At 52.6% G+C, this 19,067-nt stretch overlaps 1 protein-coding gene across 2 annotated transcripts; it reads left to right on the top strand.

Annotated features, from left to right (window-relative positions):
• The first annotated feature begins 282 nt into the window (after positions 1 to 282).
• Positions 283 to 6,941, top strand: LOC144367412 (uncharacterized). 2 transcript variants are annotated; one of them, XM_078023542.1, is made up of 2 exons: positions 283 to 1,448; positions 6,535 to 6,941. In XM_078023542.1, the coding sequence occupies exon 1, from the start codon at positions 283 to 285 to the stop codon at positions 1,213 to 1,215; it is 933 nt and encodes a 310-aa protein (XP_077879668.1). In that variant the 3' UTR covers positions 1,216 to 1,448; positions 6,535 to 6,941. The 2 variants fall into 2 exon arrangements, with proteins under 2 accessions (XP_077879668.1, XP_077879667.1); XM_078023541.1 differs by having other exon boundaries at positions 2,010 to 6,941.
• Positions 6,942 to 19,067: the final 12,126 nt, after the last annotated feature.

The following is a 19,067-nucleotide window of genomic DNA, read 5'->3' as shown; positions in this document are numbered from 1 at the left end:
GCGGCTCGACACGAACGCGGCGCCGCCTCGCGGGTCAAGGTCCATTCGGTGCCGAGAAGCTACCAGCTCCGGGGCTGTCCCCGGGCGTGAACGACGTGGAAGATATCCGCCACCAAAGCGCCAGCTCCCCAGGCCATCTCCGGGCCGTTCCCTCTCGGCCTTTCGGGAGCGGCCAGTGGTTGTCGTTCGAGGAACTGGGATCGCGGGTGGCAGGGGGCGCAGCCGGGTGAGGCACCTCGCTCGTAGCGACCGGCGCGGGTCTCTCGAGTCGCGGCCGTTCTCATGAGGCGCGCAGGGCCGGGACACAGCTACCCATCTCCGCCCGGGTGCCACGCATCAGATCCACAGAGCGTTCCTCCCGGCGGGCTCAGTGGGCCACGCTGGGTGCCCGGCGGGCGAGAACGCGCGAGGCTCCTTTCCTCAGGGCTCGGCTTGGTCAGACTGTGGCCGGAAGACTGGACCGGGGTGAGGGTCGGGAGGGGGCGCACGGAGCGGCCGGCGAAGCCGGGCAGGTGCAGCGGGTGTCCCAGAGCGCAGCGCCCGCACGGCCGAGCTCTCGGCGCCCCGCGCCCGGCCGGCAGATATCCGACCGCCGCGGAGCCGCCCCCCGCGTCAGCGCCCGCAGATTGGCGGAGCCGCAGCCCCGCGAGGCACTGCTGGGCCCGGTCGCTCGCTCGCTCTTTGCTTTCTCCTCCCCTCGGCCGCGCCCCGCGATGCCGCTGCAGCTCCGGGCCTTGGAGGAGAGGGCGCTTCCTCTCCAGTTTGCAGAGAGACCGAGAGGCTCCACCGAGGACCGCGGTAGCGAGGGCGACCGCCACCGACTCTGTCCAGAGGGGCTCCGGCCTGGCTGCCTCTCCAGGACCTCCGCCCGCCCGCCCGGGCCGGCGCTGCCGCCAGCTGCAGCCTTGCGGCTCCTCCCCGAAGAGCCGGGGGCCAGAACCAGGCCAAGTCCCTCCCCGGAGCCGCTGGGCGTCTGCGCCGCCGGATGAGCTCCCCGCCGGGCGGCGACCTTGCGCCCCACACCCCTGTCTCGGACGGCCGTACCGCAGCCGGCGAGAAGGCAGAGGGGGCGCCGGTGCCGCCGCCGCGGGAGAGGACCGGAGGACAGCGCTTTGGGCCCCAATCCTAAAGGAAGCCAGAACAGCTGCGAGGCTGCGGGGCGCCGAGGCCCTCCCTACCCCACCCCATCCCAGGGGGACCACGCCTGCGTTTTAACCCTGGCTGCCCGGCTCCCAGCAAGGCTGGTCGGGCACTGGGACGTGGGTGGAGGAGGCGGCACTTTCCTGGCGGTGGGCGGGGCGGTCAAGTCCCCACTGCCTTCGGACCCCCCAGCGATTGAGCGGTGCACACCCAAGGGGAGTGCTGCTGACATAGCTGCCTCTTCTGCGGCCACAGGCCTTCTGGATCTCAAGCCCCCAATAAGGAATAGGAATCAAAGCAGGGGGAAGGTAAGTGGGGGACGGTCACAAACAGATCCAGGCCAGGCAGACAGGCCCTGGGCCCTCAAGGCCTCTGTAGAGCAGGTCCAGGAAAGTCCCCACCCAGCAGCCTCTCCTGCAGGTCTGAGGAGAGAGGGGCTTGTGGGGTGGGGGCCAGGCTAGGGAGCCACTTCTTTGTCAGGGCTTGCTGTATTACCTGGGCTTCTCAATGCCCTCTCTGGGCCTCACTTTTCTCTCATGTGAATCCAGAGCTTTGGGCACATTATTCCCGAAGATTCGCTGTTGAGTCTGGTGCTTGTTCCAGTGCCTAGCATTGTGTAGGCATTGGCTCCCCAACTGAGTGAAGGAGAGATTTCAACCCAACTGGCCACTTGAAAGGGTGAAAGGGCCAAGTTCAGCTCCTTGGAGCATGAGGAGAAGGTTACATTGGTGTAGGGAGCTAATACCAGACAGTAAACACAGGTTGGACCTAGAAATGGGCCCCAGGAAGACGAAGTTCCAAACCCTGGAAGGGGAGCCTGTTCCTCCCTCCCTTCTGCCCACACTGACTGTGAACTCATGTGTGGACAGGGTTCCAGAGAGGCCAAGGAGGCATAAGAACTGAGGCAGAGGGTGAGAAGGAAGCCCGCAAGGCCTGGGGTAAGCAGGGAGGAGCTGAGGTCTGAGCCTGCTTTCCCCAATGTCAGACTGCAGTCCCCGTCCCTCCCATGGCCTCTGGGTACCCAAGGTGGAACTGTGACTAGTGTCCTCAGGGAGAAGGGTGGTGGGTGGCCTGACTCAGTATATGGAACGTAAATGTGGGGGCCTCCCTGAGGCTTTCCAAGCCTCCCAGTGATTTTTATGGACTCCCATCCAACCACTGGATTGCTCCCTTATGGAGTTCTTGGTCCCCCCCCCCCCCATAAACATTGTCTAGCAGTCAGGTCATTCTAGGAGACCCTTCCTCCCAGCCCTACTCCTGCTCTGCTTTCCTCACAACACCTGTCACGGTTTGATGACACTTTCTTTTTTATTATTTGTCCTTTGTTTCCTCCCAAAATGCACATGCTCCACTTCGGAGTCTCTGATGTCTGCTTGCTCACCGTTGCACCTGGGGACAGAGGGCAGAACAGGTGCCCAAGGAAGGGACAATAATAGGTCCATCTTGTGGCCAGAGCTAGCAAGCTCAGGAGATGTGCAAAAGAGACCTGAAGGCAGAACACACCCTAAAGGGGAGCACAACGCCCATGCCTGCTTTCTTTTTTTTTTTAAATTTTGATTTAAGCAATAATTTGATTTGATTCAATCTGTTCATTCATAGAAATCACAAAGAACAAAGAACAAACACACAGATGCACCCACAGATGCGCGCGCGCGCGCGCACACACACACACACACACACACACACACATGAATACACGTAAACACACAGATTCAGAAGCACCCAGACACATACAGACATATTCAAAGGGCCTGAATTGCCATCAGGCCTCCACCTCTTTCCTCTGTGGGTAGAGGCTCCACCAGGCCAGGCACAGCATCTTTTGAGGACATGTTGCCCCATTCGAGACCAGGGATGGTTCTGGGCTTTTTTTTTTTGTCCTCAGGCTGAATCCCCAATAAACGGCTGATGGTTCCAGGAGTTCCAGATGGTTCCAGGAGTTGTGGATTCAGCAGAGAGGGTGATGCATTCTGTGAGGAGTCTACACTATATTGTCCAGGGAAGATTGAGAGTTACATTTGGATAGAAACTTGCACATTTGGGTAGAATGCCATACCAGGAAATATGTCAGTGGTGCTCCAGGTAGACCCAAGTGCAAGGTTCCTGGACATGGTCAGCCTGACACTTGGGGAAGTGCAGGGGCCCTGGTGACTAGAGCTGAGTGAGGGACCTGGGGCTGGGAGAGAGGACAGGGCAGGGGTAGTCTGTGGGGTGATAGAAACCCTTGTGAGGCCTGCAAGTGGCTGCCAGATGGTGGGTTGTGTCTGGAGCATGATGGGCCTTTGGAGAGTGGTGACAGAGGGCAACTGGGCTCAGGAGAGGCAGATGCCTGTCTACTGTGCTGGGGAGGTGACCTAGGTGGGAGGTGGCTTGAAGATGGAATAAGCAGTGGACTTGGGAGAGCAGATGCGTGGAGGAGCAGACTTGGATGCTGGAGTTGGGGGGTGGGGGATGAATCATCTCCAGGAAGGATGCAGAGGAGAAGACCAGAGGCTGAAAACACCCTACCCCCCCCCAGGCCAGGAGGTACAGGGGTCTGTGTGGGGATTCAGGAAGCCCAAGAAGCCCCAAAGGTGTTCCTGGAAGGGCCAGAAGCAGTGCTGGTTCCATGGGCAGAGGAAGGAGAGACCAGTGGTCTGGAGGAGGCCATGTGGAGGTCACCTGGTCTTTCTCAGATGATCCTGGAACAGCTTGGGTACAGTTGGAACGGGCCCTGAGAGGGGCCAGGAGCCTTGTGATGTTGGGAGGAAAAATGATTTTCTCTGATTTGTGGTACTGGGAGGCCTGGGGCAGGTGAGCAGGCCTGAAGACTATGATTTGCTTTCAGATATAAGTATCCTTGTCCTTGAAAACAAAGAAGGAGGTATAGGGGAGATCCACCATCCAGGTGCACAAGGATGACATCGCTGTTGGGTTCAGGGGAAGAGTCCTTTAAGGATGTGAATTTCCCTTACAAAAGGGTAACTTCTATTCTTATTCTCAGAACTTTTTTGGTGGCTCCTGTTTCTCAAACTAGTTCAACATAATCCTATGCTAAGCAGGCAAAAAAATTTGGGGCACATATTCTGGTCGCCATAGTCATATTTGGGGACATATTCTGGTCTCCTACTGTCATAATTGAAGACATATTTTGGTCTCCTAAATGTGGAAGGGAGCACAGAAACAGTAGAGGCTGGGGACAAGAGCAGGATGACCCTCCAGTTACTCACAGGGTCAGGGGCCCTGGACACCTCTGGAGCTCTCCCAAGGAAGGTCTGAGAGGACACAACTCCTTCACACATCTCGCTGTCAGCTCATGCCAAGGGAATCTACCCTAGGAGAACTGGGCTGGGTATGCTCAGCTGCTGCCCTGCAGAGATGGAGGAGGGGGGGGGCAGGTTTGCAGTGGTGGGTGCAGGTCTGTTGAGAACCCATTGGGAAGTTCTGTGACAGGGCCAGAAGACACACTTCCCAGAGAACTGGGAAGGAAGAGGAACTTTCCAGGCAGAGGTTATGGGAGGGGCTCAGGTGCAGAGGAGAGCCTTGAGATCCTGTCACCTGGGCGGCTGGAAACTGTGGCATTGAGGAGTCATCTACACGATCTTTCCCCCCTAGTTGATTGCTCTTTTGAGTCTGGGTTGAAGCAGGACTCCTGGGAGGAGCGGGTAATCCCTGAGCCCCTGGTTTGCAAAGTCCCCACTGGTTTGGCTGAGGGACCAAGCTGATCTCAAGAAAAAGGCTGCTCACAGGTAGACAGATGGCAACGGGGAGTGCAGAGCAATTAGTATTCTGCAAGAAGAGAGAAGGAAGCACACGTGTGAGCAGGTGTGTTGGGGCACCGGAACAGAACTGCAGAATCCATGTGATCGTTGTTTAGTAAGCGGGCATTGATGTACAAGAGTGGGAAGGGATTGGGCATGGAGTGTGGGGTGCATGGTGGGCAAGCACAGAAGGAACTGGAAGAGAAAGCCCTCCTGGATCAGAGGCCAGGGGCATGCAGTCCGCAAGCAGATGCAGCTCTGTTTATCCCTGTTCCCCTGGTATCCTCAGGTCTCGCTGAGGGATTAGCTGCAGGATGGCAAGCTTCCACCTACTTGGCCAGGGAACATTCCAGAGGGCCCAGGACTCCTTCTTGGGTTGGTAGAGGGGGTACAGTACAGTCTGAGAGATGAGACAGTCCCCTGTGCCTTCCACACTGGCAAGCTGGCATGGCCCAGCCGTCGGGTGTGGAGAGGGAGGCTGCTGGGCTCAGAGCTGCACTGGCACCTCTGCATTCTCACATGAGCTCTGAGGCCCCCTCAGGATACTCACCATGAGCTCTGAGGCTCTGGAGCTGCTCATCCCAGGCAGCTCTGCTCAGACTGTTCTGGGGACTTGGGGGGTGGTTGGGGGGGCCGGACTAGGTGGAGAGGCAGCAGGTGGTGTCACCTCTGTTGAGCATCCAGATGTTGTTCCAGGTCCTTTACAGAGTGTGTGACTTACTCCTTGTCTGAAACATGACTATACCCCCATCTCAACCTCCCACCTGGCTTCAGGGTGCTGGTGGGGAAGTGGGCCTGGTAGTGGAGAAGATGCCATTGTTATGGGGGAACCACTTCAGAAAACACTGTTAAGTCCAAATTCAAATCAATGAGAGTTTTATTTACCTGGCCAGAGACTGTCAACCACCCATAGAGACTGAAGCTCTGTGGGAGAACAGCAATTTCGTGGCCTGTGTCCTGGGAACTTAAAGATGAAAACCACAACTCAGGGGCTTTCCTTAGTGTCATGCAAGCAAGCCAATCATAGAAGTCAAGACAGCAATTAACACAGCAACTCACAATTGCATCTTGGGTTTGAGCAGGTGGTTAGCAGGGGCAAGAATCTACTTCAAAGTCTTGGTCACCAAGACCACCTTATCCTGGGTTGAGTACACTTTGTGGGGTACAAAGTACAGAAAACAATATATTATAAGAAAACAGCTTTCATTTCAGTTTATCAGAAACAGCACTTATAACAGTTTTTTTTAATAGAAGGCCTGTCTATGGCAGTTCTTGCTTTATAATAGTCTTATCTCACATGTCAAAATCTTGTATCTATAATCTATATTTTTTTTACTATTTTCTATTACCTATCACTTATACTCTTATTGATTGTATTTATCAGTTCACACCACAACAGCCATCAAGAGAAAGGGAGCTGGATAGGAGCTGGGCCCTCTGGGCTGAGTTGGGAGGAATCTGGGGGCTGGCTGGGGAGCATCCTGTGGACCATCACAGACGTCACTGGCAAGCCTCCTTGTTTGTTATCTGGGCCGTTCGTCCCCCAACCACTGCCTAAGAGTCCTAGGAAAGTAGAACTTGGCTTTAAGTAAAAGCAGCAGATCAAGAAACAGGCAAATAGAACAATTAAAAAGCTGGTTTTTATTTTGTACAGTTTATATCCTTCAACTTGGTGACTTCATTTCTGTGATACATGGAATACTCACAAAAAGTGACCCACTTTGTACCGTAAGGAAAATGTCAAGAAATTCTAAAAGGCAGATGATCTACGTCTGCCCCTGAAGCTGCGCATAAACACGGGAACACACTTGTGTAATCTAGTGTGCTCAAGGAACACACTGCAGGATGACAAAACCCAATGTTAAGCTTTAGAAATATCTCTACGTGGAAGAATGAATCCGACATTATTACCCTATGTGCGTATATGGTTATGTGACCTGTGTAACTCTACATCGTGCAACCAGATGAATGAGAAGTTATACTCCGTTTATGTATGATGTGTCAAAATGCATTCTACTGTCATGTATGAGTAATTAGAACAAATAAAAACAAAAAGAAATACCTCTACTTGAAAATTAATATCACAAATAAAGACACTCATACATAATTTGGGGGGTTATAAAGGAAACCAAAAGGGAAATTATGGACTATTTAAAAATGAATGCAAATGAGCACAGTACCTATTAAAACCTGGAGCATGCCACCAAAGTGGCCCTCAGAGGAAGCCGAGCGCAACTGCACTTATTAGAAGTGCTAATGATTGAAAATAGGTGAACTCGGCTTTCAGGCTGAGAAATTAGAAAAGGAGCAATAAAAGAAGCCCAGATGAAGGCGAGCATTTACATGGAACAGACAAAAAATGAATTCAAGGGAAACAAGCCGTGGTGGTTTGATTAATAAAGTGAATACTTCTCAGAAATGACCAGTGAATCTCCATGTGAGATTAAACGCTTGGTGGGATTAAGAAAAGAGAAGGCAAAAAAAAAAAAAAAAAAAAAAATTAGTGCTGGAGGAATGAGAAAAGAATTTAACCAGACACCAGACAGGCAGAAAAGTCAAAATCCTTTATAGACAAACAGAGATATGAAAAATTGTGGTATATATGTATAATAAGAATTATAATGCATTCCACTGTCATTTATTTTTTTAAATCAATAAAAAAAGAAAAAGAAAAGACAAGACACCCTAGACTGCTGTATTTGATGATGCAGAGGAAATCGGTGCTTTGAAAGAACATTCAGATCACTAGCATGCGTTCAAGAAGTAGTGGAGAGTAGAGCGAGGGCATCCCTCAGGAGAAACTGGAAGGGACTAAACTTGGATCCCTGGACCAGAAGCTGTGGGCAGTTCCACCTGTTGTGTCAGACAGAAATTGTGTATGTTAAGAAATTGTCCCAAAGAGAAAGGGGGAAGTAGAGAATGTAATTTCAAGAACTCTGGTGACTGCTGTTGCCCGGATGAGAAGCCATGAAGGCCTTTTGTGGTTCACAGACTAAAGAAGAAAGCATCTGACATCGTGCCTTAGAACCCATGAACGGCAGGCTGTCACCTTCTCTCTTACTGGGGCATCTGCTGGAAACCTGAGCCTCCTTGCACTCTGCTAACAGAGACTGAGGTACAACCTGGGCATGTCATTGTCCTCCAGGAAATTTTCCTTCAGGAAACTGCCCACAGCTTCTGGTCCAGGGATGCAAGTTTAGTCCCTTCCAATTTCTCCTTTCCTTCATCAGGTCTCTTGGCTGCACCCGCTCACCTGTCTTGGTAACCGGATATCTGATGATCCCATCTCCTCATCCTCCTTGTCTCTCCCCTCTGGGAACTTAGTGGCTTCTCCCTGGCACCCTTGCTGGTCTTTGCACCTCCTTCCAACCTCCTGACCTGGGCCGATTGGCTCAGTCCCAGACCTTCACTCCCCCAAGCTGACTCCTGGGGTCCTCGTCAGTGTGATCCACGCACTGACAACCCCACACTGATGTCTCACAGCCTGGGCTCTCCCCAGAGCTCCAGAGCTCTGCTTGAAAAACTGATAAGAACCTTGAACCCACCTCTCCCAAATTGAAATTTCCCCCAGCACCGCTCCTCTGTAGATTCTGCTAATCTGTGAGTTGCTTAGGCTCCACATTGTGGAATTTGACATGTTAACATGGATTTTCAAAATGTGTCCCAAATCAGCGTTTCCTACCACCCTCTCTCACCTGAATTCCTACAGCAGCTCTGAGCTGGCCTCTTGGTTTCCCACTGCCCTACATCCCCAGGGTCCCCACCTTCTGTTTTCCACACCAGCATCTCGTTAAGACAAATAGAGCAGGTTGTTTTTCCTGCTCTAAGACTTTTAACTTCCTTCTCAGAATGAAGTCTAGGACTATGGCCACCAACACTGTCCAGGTCCCATATTTCTCTGCCCAGCCTTGATAGTCCCTCCCTCTACTACCAGGAAAGCAGCCCCACTTCAGGGCCTTTAGGGTCCCCCTCTGCCTAGAGCAGTCTGTCTGCCTCCTTTCTTCTCCCAGATCTCAATTGCAAATGTCACATCCCTGGTGCCAGCCCCACCCATAGGGCCCTCTCTGTCCCTCACCACTATAACCTTATCACCAGTAGACACTGCTCTGGATTTTGTGGTTTTATTTACATGCTACATATTTATCTGTATATTTATCTTCATTGTATCTAACTAAGTGGGAGCATAGAGGAGACAGACTTCATGGGTCTCCCAGCATCCCTGAATCTACCCTGAGAGAGCAGCTCACATCAGCCAGGCCCCAGAGGTGGACCCCATGATAGAGCATTTTTGATCCTTTTCATGGAGGGAAGGCATAATCTTATACAATAAATGATGTGTTAAATTTTATGAAAGAACCACCTTCTCTTTAATGGGAAAATAAATTGAGAGGACTATGGAGCAGCAGGCAGGGATTCACATAGGCCTAAGCTGGGGTAAGGGGAGGGTGTCTTATGCTTTAGACATCCAATCTACAGGATGAGTGATAAAAATGAGTGATTAAAACTGTTACCAACTATGGGGTTCTTGGATTCAGAGTCGTAGAAACAAATAGTGGACCTGGGGAGACACAGCTAAAGCTTTATTAAGGACATCTGCCTGAGCTGGAAGAAGACAGCACAGGAGGACAGAGACCCCAGGCTGACCCAAGCAGGAGCAAAGGTACAGAGCTTTTATGGCATCTACGGGGGGCGGGGGGCAGGACCTGGTCTCTTGATGTAGCCACAGGTGGAGGTGGGCCTGTCCCACCTGTGCTGTACTTCATCATACCTTCTCAGGCCTCGAGTGTCTGGTCACTGATCACTACCTAGGTGTGTGTGTGTCACTGTGCTAGCAAGGTCCAGTTGACTGCTCTATGGCCTCTAATACCTGGAGTGGCCCTGATCATCTGGGACAGTCTCTGATACTGTTATTTTCTGAATAGTGCAGACCCTGCTTTGTCTGGGTTCAGCGGGGGTTTCTGCTGACCACATAGTCTTGGAGGGCTGGGCTGAATTTCCCTGGCGCGTTATCTCACTCCTGTGACTTAGAGATGGTCGCCTTTTAACTACTGATTTTTTAATATGGCTATTAGGCTGTGAGGCCAAGAGTTGGCTTGGCTTCTTATTTCCTCTGAGATCTCTCCGGGGTCCTGTTTTTCATGGGGTCTTTGTGTCAATACCACAGGTTAAGGGTTATAAAAACATGTTCACTGGTGGGTTAACCAAATTGCCCTCTGCAAGCCAAAATGGTGTCACGAAAATCACCCACAACCCATAATCACAGGGCAGGAGAGCATCAACAGACCACTTTGGTCAGTTTAGTCACGGGGACCTTGCCGCCTCAGTGCAGGAATGAGGTCCCTGCCCCTGTACAGAGCAGGTTGCCTGGCCCGTGATGCATGCCAGCAGCTCCTTGAAGAGCAAAGCTGCAGTCTCGGGAATTTCAAGGAATATGTTACCCTCATTCCTGAATCCACCATTGACTCCCACAGTGGGCTCCAGCGAGCCATAGGTGAAACTCACCAATTCATGGCATTATCCCTGAAAGACAAGGGGGAGGACTTGGGCTTTAGGGTCCACACTGTTTTCTGGGAAGTGGCTGGACATCAGACTGGTCTCTGCTCTGGGCAGAGTGACCTTCCCCTTGAATGTGCCTCTGCCTTGTCCTCTCTGCATCCACACTGTGGATGCTTTTCTTCGTCCTCCTAGACTAACTTGCCTCCTCTCCTACCCTGGACCCCTCCACCACTGTGCTCTGCAGTTTCCTTCTCCATTGTAACCTGGGCAGGCTTCCCCTGCCCCAGCTGCTGCAGCCCTGCCTGGTGCCCTGTGCCCAGCACCACCCTGCAGGTACTCAGCCATGGGCATATGAAGAACTGATGGTGGGCAAATCAAAGGACACTGACGCCTGTTTATCCTGTGCTCATTGTTGGTCACCTGTTCTCTGTTAGAGACAGAGGGGAATAAGGACACGATCCAATGTGCTCAAACATTCTACAGCTGGAATAACTCAAGACTTGAACCAAGAAGTTACTCATAGCAAAGACCAAACTTACAAAATGCTCTTCTTGTGAGACCTCAGCTTGGGGCAGGAGAGGTCAGGGCTGGGACGGCAGCACCTAGAGGCAGGATATAGGCCAACCTTGGGAGCCAGAGCTGTGGGGAGGGAAGAGATGCCTAGTGGTGATGGCCTGCTGGAGGATGCCCAGGGGGGGAGTAATCAGTGACCTTTTCAAACAAGGGAATGGACAGAGGCTGCCCAGCTAGGTGAGACCTCCCCACTAAGAACCATCATAGATGACAGCAGCCCAAAGGTGAGACCTGGTAGCATAGGGCAGCAGCAAGTTGAGTGTGACCCAGAGCACTGTGCTGGGAATGGAACCCAGGGCCTCACACATGCAAGGCAAGTGCTCTACCACCGAGCTGCATCTCCAGCCTTTGTGACCGTTTTGTGTAAATAAACACAAACCCCTTCCATGCTGCACTAGAGTCAGGGCTGGGGTCTGATGTGAACTGACCACTTGCTGTTCACTGTGTGTGTTCTGGTAGCTTTTTTTGCAGCATTAGCATTAGGGGATTCCATGGTGTATTGGTCATTAGGGGATTCCATTGGTCATTGGTCACCAACGGCTTGGCAATGCTGGAAAGAGCCACATTGGGAAGCATAGGATTGGGGATGGGACGCCAACCTATGGCCTCATTGGTGGATTTGCCATCTTCCTGTGGGTTCAGCATATTGGGACCCAACCTAAACCTCTGAGGGCCTTCCCTGGGCCATGCTGAGACAGGCCGGAGAACCCCCATGCTGCAGGGCCTATGAAGAGATCCTTAGTTGGGCATAGGGCTCTGGGCCTCCATTCAGCAGGGGAGATGGGCAAGTGGGACTAGACCAGACAAGAGGGGAGCCAGAGGCCACCTCCACCTCCTGGCCAGGGCTCACCCAGAGTCAACTTCAGGGATACAGTCCCTGTGCTGGGTTTAAAGCTTTTTGAACAAGGAGCCTGAATCCCCACTGCAGGGCTTCCCAACATGCTGAAGGGACAGGTGGGGTGAGACGAAGGGACAAGGGTGAAGTACTGAGGGCCTGGGCAAGATGTGGCCACGTGGGTGAGCAGGGTTGAGGAAGGCCATGGTCAGCAGGGAGCCCAGCTGCACCCCTCACCAGCTAAGTGACCTTGATTATAAATCTCAGCCTCAGGTCCTCCAGAGAGGAGCTGTCCTTGTCTCACTTGTCATAAGACAAAAGTGGCTGCCAGCCCCAACTGCACATGAAAAAAGCGAGGTGTCCCCTGGTCAACTGCGTGGCTCATCTGTGGCCTTCACTGGGCCATGTCTTCTGCCACATGATGCCACGACTGGGTTGGGCTTTCCTGAGCAGGGATGATGCTGTTGCCCTAGGGACCATGGGAGGTGGCAGCATAGACCGGAAGCACCCTGAACACTGTGGGACCAATGAGTAGGTGAGTGCCCAGTAGCTCGGGGCTGCTGCTTGCTCTGCTTCCCACATGTGGCTCTGCTAAGCAGAGTTCAGGTGCCTCAATATTGCATAAGCATGTTCAGACTTCTGCCAAACTCCAGATCCTGGACTAGGAGCCAGGCCACAGGGAACCCTGTGCCTGCCTCATAGCGGGGATGTGCTGGCCTCTGGGAAAGCAGACAGGTAGATGCAGAACTGAGATTTTGGAGTATTGCTTCAGGACAGCTGGAGTTGTCCAGAGGCCATGGCCCCTCAGCACAGAAGGACCTAGGTGAGGACATAGTTGGAGATGTTATTTACAGTCTCTCTTTCCTTCAGGTAGATCAAGATTCTGGTGTCCTTGGGTGCTCACTAACTAGCATATAGAATGCAAAGGTTGATGAGATTTATAAAATAAAATACTCTTATCTCCCTGTTGCCAGTGACATCATTCTGTCTTCCTCAGTACAGGGGAGTTCTTTCACAGGAGGCATTTTGTAAAATTAAAAGGCATTTGCCAAACATTATTTTTAGCATGAATGCCATCTATGGACTTGGTGATCAGAGATGATAATGTGAATGATAGACAAATAAGACTGAATATTTAGAAGCAAATGCAAAATTGGAGTAAGAGAATAAATTATAGGGAAATGTATTCAAGGCCGCAGATTTCTGAGTCAGGAGCAAAAGACTTGGATTGACACCATGTGACATGGAGGGCGTTGAGGAACGGCTTAGTATTCAGACTCCCTTTGCCCTCAGAGTGGCTGTGCTGAGGGTAGGGGTGTAGGGTGGGCACTGTTCAGGCTCACATCTGCCCCATGTCCTTCTCTGCAAATCATAATAATTGCACTTTTCCTCCAGCCCCCAATTGGGGGCAGCCCATGCACCTGCCCTTGGTTCCTCTGGACCCTCTTGCAGTTCTATAATCTATAAATACAACAGCCCTGGGGAGTCATGGCCAGAGGGTCTCCTGACAGGACACTTTCCAGGGAGGACACATACCTTCAGGGTTCCCTAGTGAGGGTCACATGTCCCAACAAGAAAACATGCTTTTGCTAACTTTACCATGGGTAACAGCAGCTGCAGGACAGGGATGTCACGCTCCTCCTGCACTGGCAGATCTGGAAGAGAGACAGAACCTCCCTGGCATCTGTGTCTGATTGCAAAGGTAGTGGCAGGTGAACACACACTGTCACTTGTCACCAAGCCAAGAGGCCTCAGAGCTGAACAGCATATTATAGACGCCTCATTGCTGCTAGCTGAGAGGAGAAGGGGCCCTGGCGCTGACGAGGTGATAGAAGCAGGTGTGAAGAGATTGCAAACAGCAGCCTCAGGTAACCTTCCTGTTGGAAAGCAGGCCGAACTGTTATTCAGGATCTCATGGCCATTGCCTGGCTGGCCTAGTATGGCTTACAGCTTTGCTGAAAGGCAACATTGCCTTTTACAAATGGGCTTTTGTCACAACTCTGTGTGAGGTTCAGGGATAGAACGGCGAGGCCCTATAGGCAAGAACCCAGGTCGTGCCTGGGCAGAGCTAATTCTCTGGCCCTGTATCTGCCCTAATCCTCCTGCTGGTCTGGTGGGTGTCAAGGGAACCATCACTGAGCTCCAGGCTCCACAGCCCTGGTGCAGCCCAGCCCCAGGGGGACTGTGTGCCAGCCTTGTCCTTTGCCTGTGCTCCACCTGCGTGGAGTCCTGTGGCCAGATTTCTTGTCAACAGATCAATCAAGTCAATTCCTCTTTGTCAACATCCAGGATCCCTGTCCAAGTCTTCCTGGGCAGAGGCTGCAGCCCACTCTCTCTGCTCACTCCAGCTGACTGCTCCCTGGACAGCTGCCTGACCCTTTGGGTTCATGGTGATCGTGGCTCAGATCTGCACCCATCAGCATATCCTTGCTGGTCTGGTGACAGACTTGGAAGGAGGATTAGCCCTCTGCTTCTGTCCCAAATGGCCAATGGCTTAAATGACTCTGAAAGTCAGTGCTCCTCATTCCTGTTCCTCTCCAAAAGCTTAAATACAAGTGTGGGGCAGATGGTGAGACTCCTGTTGGGGGGCGCAGATCACTCTTGGTTTTACTATGTCCCTTGATTCTCGTGGGTAGCACTGCAGGGACCCCAGCAGAGAGGGGCTCCTGAGATGACCACCCTGAGCTCCACAGAAAGCCCATGGTGTGATGACCTCTCTCCTGTTCCTCTAGGCAGAGCGTAAAGAAGGTTACTGTCCCCTTAGAGGACCTGATCATTGTCTACATTAGTGCCAAGGCCATCTGTGTGCTTGATTTTCTCAGTGGGACCCCTGGACAGGGCTTCAGGGTGCAGGTTCTCCTTACCTACCCCTCAGGTGACCCAAGGGAGTGGCCCTGACTACTGTGTCTAGAATGGGTGTTGAGTTGACCCTCCCTGTAGAGCAAATCTCCGACTTCTGGCTCTGCCTCCCTCTTCTCTCTCTATGGCATTGTCCCCCATTTGTTGCGACCTCTACACTGATCAGCCCTGGGGACAGGGCCGAGGCTGACAGAGGCCTGTCAGGCAAAGGGAAAGTGGGGTTCTGGGTGGGGTAGGGGATTAGGCCACACAGCAGAACAGCTGATCTTCCTAGAGAGCTCTGGTTCATTCTTGGGGTGGGGGGCAGGCAGCAGCCAACAGGTCAGTTCCTGCCAGAGGCCACAGGAGGAAGCTGCCCTCTAATCCTCCAATGCCAGTGGTTTGGGCAGGGCCACAAAGGTTGCACAGAAAGCCCAAAACCCCGACCCAGCAGGCCCTGGGATCTGGGAGAGAAGCCCACGCCCAGCCCAGGTATGCGTTGGAGGTGTGCCAGGGAAACAAAGGCGTAGCCTGGCACAGAGACGAGGTCAGCATAGGAATGGGATGGGGCAGAAGCAGGTGTGGAAAGGGGCCACTGCAGGGTGCTCTGCTCTTTGCTGCAGCTGCCAGTGGCCCCCCTTCCTTTGCTGATGTGCTGTGCCTGCTCCTCAGGTGCCAGCCATTTGTGCTGCTGTTTCAGGTGTTGAAACCACATTGGGGGGTGGGGTCCTTCATCCCTTTTCTAGTGAGGGGAGAGACAGCAAAGAAGGGGATGGACAGCCCAAATGCCAGGGTCCATATGCACGTGGGGATCCATGCAGCTCAGAAACAGGGGCTGCTGGGAGACTTCCCCCTGGGCAGGAAGGAAGGGCCTTCCCAGGAGAAGAAGGAGGAACCGAGCCCATGGGGCTGCTGTGTTCAAGGGAATGTCCCAAGAAGAGGGTGCAGTGGGGTGAGGAGAGGTGGACAGTGACAGAGAGACTCAGGTCTGGGTTTCTGGCTCTGAGGAAGACGTGGCTGCCTGTGCAGAGCTTCCTCAGCCAGGGAGCTGGCAGGGGAAGGTTGGAAGAGAGTGAGGGCCAGGGGTGGTCACTCTGGCCAGGACAGTGGGGACAGTTGGATGAACTTGACAGGACAAGGTTTCCTTGGGCTGGTTTACATAGGGAGGCTGAGGACACACTCCAGTCACCCTTCCTGTCTCCAATACTGGGACACAGAGCCCTCTGATAAAGTCTGTCTTCCTAGATCAGAGTCTAGTCTGAGTCCCTCAAACAGAAGGCGCCATGCTAGTTTTGGAGTAGATTAAATCCCATCCTCTTGCCCTAAGTAACCCAAGGGCTGGCTGCTCAGGGTGCCACAGCCTCCACCCAGTAGCAATAAAGTCAGCTTTTTACAGGAGAAGAGTTCAATTCTGTAAGTGATTTCCTGAAGACATCCCCAGAAGCCCATGCCCTGCTCTCCTGTGCTGCAGAGGCCCTCCTGCATGCTGCCTCAGTCCTGGCCAAACCTCATCAATAGAGTCCGGGTCCACTGAATCTGGGCCCACAGCCTGACTCCTCTGCTTGCAGAGTCTGCTCCTTTCTCACCCTCTGCAATATACTTACCTTTTGTCTATGGAGACCTTCCCCATTTCAGAAGCCCCTCCTAGTAGTCCAGTTGCCCTTCTGAGAACCCCCTCCTAGTAGTCCAGTTGCCCTTCTGAGAACCCCCAGCACCTGCACAGCCGAGAGGGCTCTCTTGAGCCTGAAAGCTCCCCTCCCACTGATTTGCATCAGCATGAGACACAAATGGGATCCTTTTCCAAACAAGGGCCCAGATTGGGCACAAGCCAGGCTGCCCTGCCGGGTGGAAGTGTAATGGGGTGGGGAGATGAAGAGACCCTGGCTCAGCCTCCTGGCAGAGTAGCAACTTCTGATAGAGGTCCCTGACATGTCATCGCTGGCCCCAAGGCCCTGGGGTGCTAGAATAGGATAGTTTAATAAAGTTAGTGAATGGTGCTGGGGTGCTCAGAGGGGCAACTGGACTACAGGTGGTGGTGCACGCCTGTAATCCCAGTGGCTCAGGAAGCTCAGGCAGGAGGTTCGTGAGTTCAAAGCCAGCCTCAGCAAAAGTGAGGCATTAAGCAACTCAGTGAAACCCTGTCTCTAAATAAAATACAAAATAAGGCTGGGAATGTGACTTAATGATTGAGTTCCCCTGAGTTCAATCCCCAGTACAAAACAAAACAAAAGTTAGTGAATTGAAAGCTAGGGGTGGGTAAGAACTGTCCCTCAGTGGCCATGATAACAGTGTCCTAGACTGAGAGGCCCCAGAGCACAGCCTGAGGAGGAGAGGCCTGGGCAGGCCAACTGGGGGAGGCCTCACTCTATCCTCTATACCCTGAGGATTTGCTACATGCAGAGTTGTACCTCCACCTCATCTCTGGGCTCAGGGTCCTGCTGGGGACCAGGCCCAGGACTCAGGGAAGGTGGAGACACAGCCACGGCCATGGTAAGGGCAGGAGGTGAATCTGCCCAACATGGCCAGGCAGAGGCAGGTAGAGACAGGGCCTCGCTGGGACATGGCACCTTCAGGGAGGGGTGTATCTGCCTCCCCCAAGCTCTGGCACCTGAAGAAGGGGCACGTCCTCTGCCAGCCCATCCCTGGGCAGTCAAGGCTTCCAGAAAGAGTCATTCAGTCCATGTAAATTCACCAAGGACACTAAGGGCCAGATTTCTCCTCAATGGGTTTGCTCCTCCCTCCTCTTAGGGGGTCCCAGCACAACAGACCCTCCCCAGTGGTGCCGGGTTTCTGTTCTCGAGACTAAAAGGCTCAGGGGTTACTCTAGTTGAACTGGGCTGACTGGGCTGCGCAAAATAACCACACAAGAGACACAAATACCTTTTTGTTTGGGGTCGCAGTGACGGCTCCTCTGACCTTACAGGAAGAGAGAGAGTGAGAGCACATGCTGACCCCTTTTATTGAGAAGCTATTCAAATGAGGCAAGGGGTCAGGTTTCAGGGGGCTGAGTCTATCTTCATGATGTCCACTGTCAGCAGGTTGACTGACACCTAGGTAGGCCATACCCAAGGGCACAGTAAGAGAAGGGGACACACACAAGGCACTTCCATGGAAGATTCTATCCTAAACAGGGCAAGGGGTTATATTACAAAGGAACAGGTCAACGTAGCTTCACCCATGGGGCTGTAGCAAGACATACTCAGGAACGAGACACGGACCCTCGAACCCAAGAAGGGTGAGGAAAGCTCTGCCACATTTCTGTGACTGAGCACCTCAGCACCCAGCTGGGTTGTGACTCAGTCACGTGTAAGGTTGGTCTCTCACACAGTGGCAAAACCACCTCTCTCTGTCAGGAGGCCCTTGAGGGTGGGGATCATCTCACCCACTTGTGTCCTCCAGCATGGCCCAGGATGCAGCCTACAGCTGGGCATCAGTGAGGACACTGGCTCTGTCCTCTTGTGTTTCCCAGGCTGACCCCCTCATCCACCTTGAGTGAGGGTCTCTGTGCTGCTCCTGCCTCTATGTGTATATTCTTTGTGTGTCTCCTGCCTCCTCCCTTTTCTCATTGAGGCCCAGCTAATGTGGCCTCTATTTCCAACACAAGGGCACTTTTTGGGAAATAGAAATGACCTCTTGTCTCAACGAAATAAGACCACAAACAGTCCAACATTACCACTTCCTGCTGTTGTGGCCCCACTGGGACAAAGTCTGCAGGAACAGCCAAGGCTGGTGTCCTGGAGGCCAGGGGAGGCCACTGTAGGAAGGTTGCTGGAAGCTGTCAGGAGTCTGTCTGAGAGGAGACTGCAGTGGCTACAGTTAAGATTATATATATACATACATACATACATATATATATATATATATATATATATATATGTAACTAGGGATTGACCCCCAGGGCCTTGCACATGTTAGGCAAATGCTTTACCACTGAGCCACATCCCCAGATCCTTTAAAAAATTCCACTTTCACCAGGTGCAGTGCCACTTGCCTATAATCCCAGTGGCTTGGGAGGCTGAGATAGGAGGATCAAAGGTTCAAAGTCAGCCTCAGCAATGGCTAGGCACTAAGTAACTCATTGAGAACCTGTCTCTAAATGAAAATACAAAATAGGGCTGGGGATGTGGCTCTGTGGTTGAGTGCCCCTGAGTTCAATCCCCAGTACCAAAAAATAAAAATAAAAATCTACTTTTGAGACAGGGTCTCACTAAGTTGCTGAGACTGGCCTCTCAGCAAGTGCCATTCTCCTGTCTCAGTCTCCAGAGTTGCTGGGATTACAGGTCTGTGCCATTGCACCTGGCTAAATCACAGTTTCTAACTTCCAACTGCACTCGGGGCTGCTGCTGATATTCCTACCGGAATGAGTGTTCACTGTCTTAATTACCTCTAGATGAAGGGTCCTGTCAGCATGAATATAATATTCCTGACAGTGGCTTTCAGTCACG

Source organism: Ictidomys tridecemlineatus, chromosome 10 (assembly GCF_052094955.1).
Source record: "Ictidomys tridecemlineatus isolate mIctTri1 chromosome 10, mIctTri1.hap1, whole genome shotgun sequence".
In the NCBI taxonomy this organism is placed as follows: Eukaryota; Metazoa; Chordata; class Mammalia; order Rodentia; family Sciuridae; genus Ictidomys; species Ictidomys tridecemlineatus.
This window is presented reverse-complemented; position numbering and strand designations above follow the sequence as displayed.

What these genes read in the sequence shown, in the direction of transcription:
- LOC144367412 (XM_078023542.1), top strand. Translation starts at nt 283, where the DNA reads ATGAGGCGCGCAGGGCCGGGACACAGCTACCCATCTCCGCCCGGGTGC.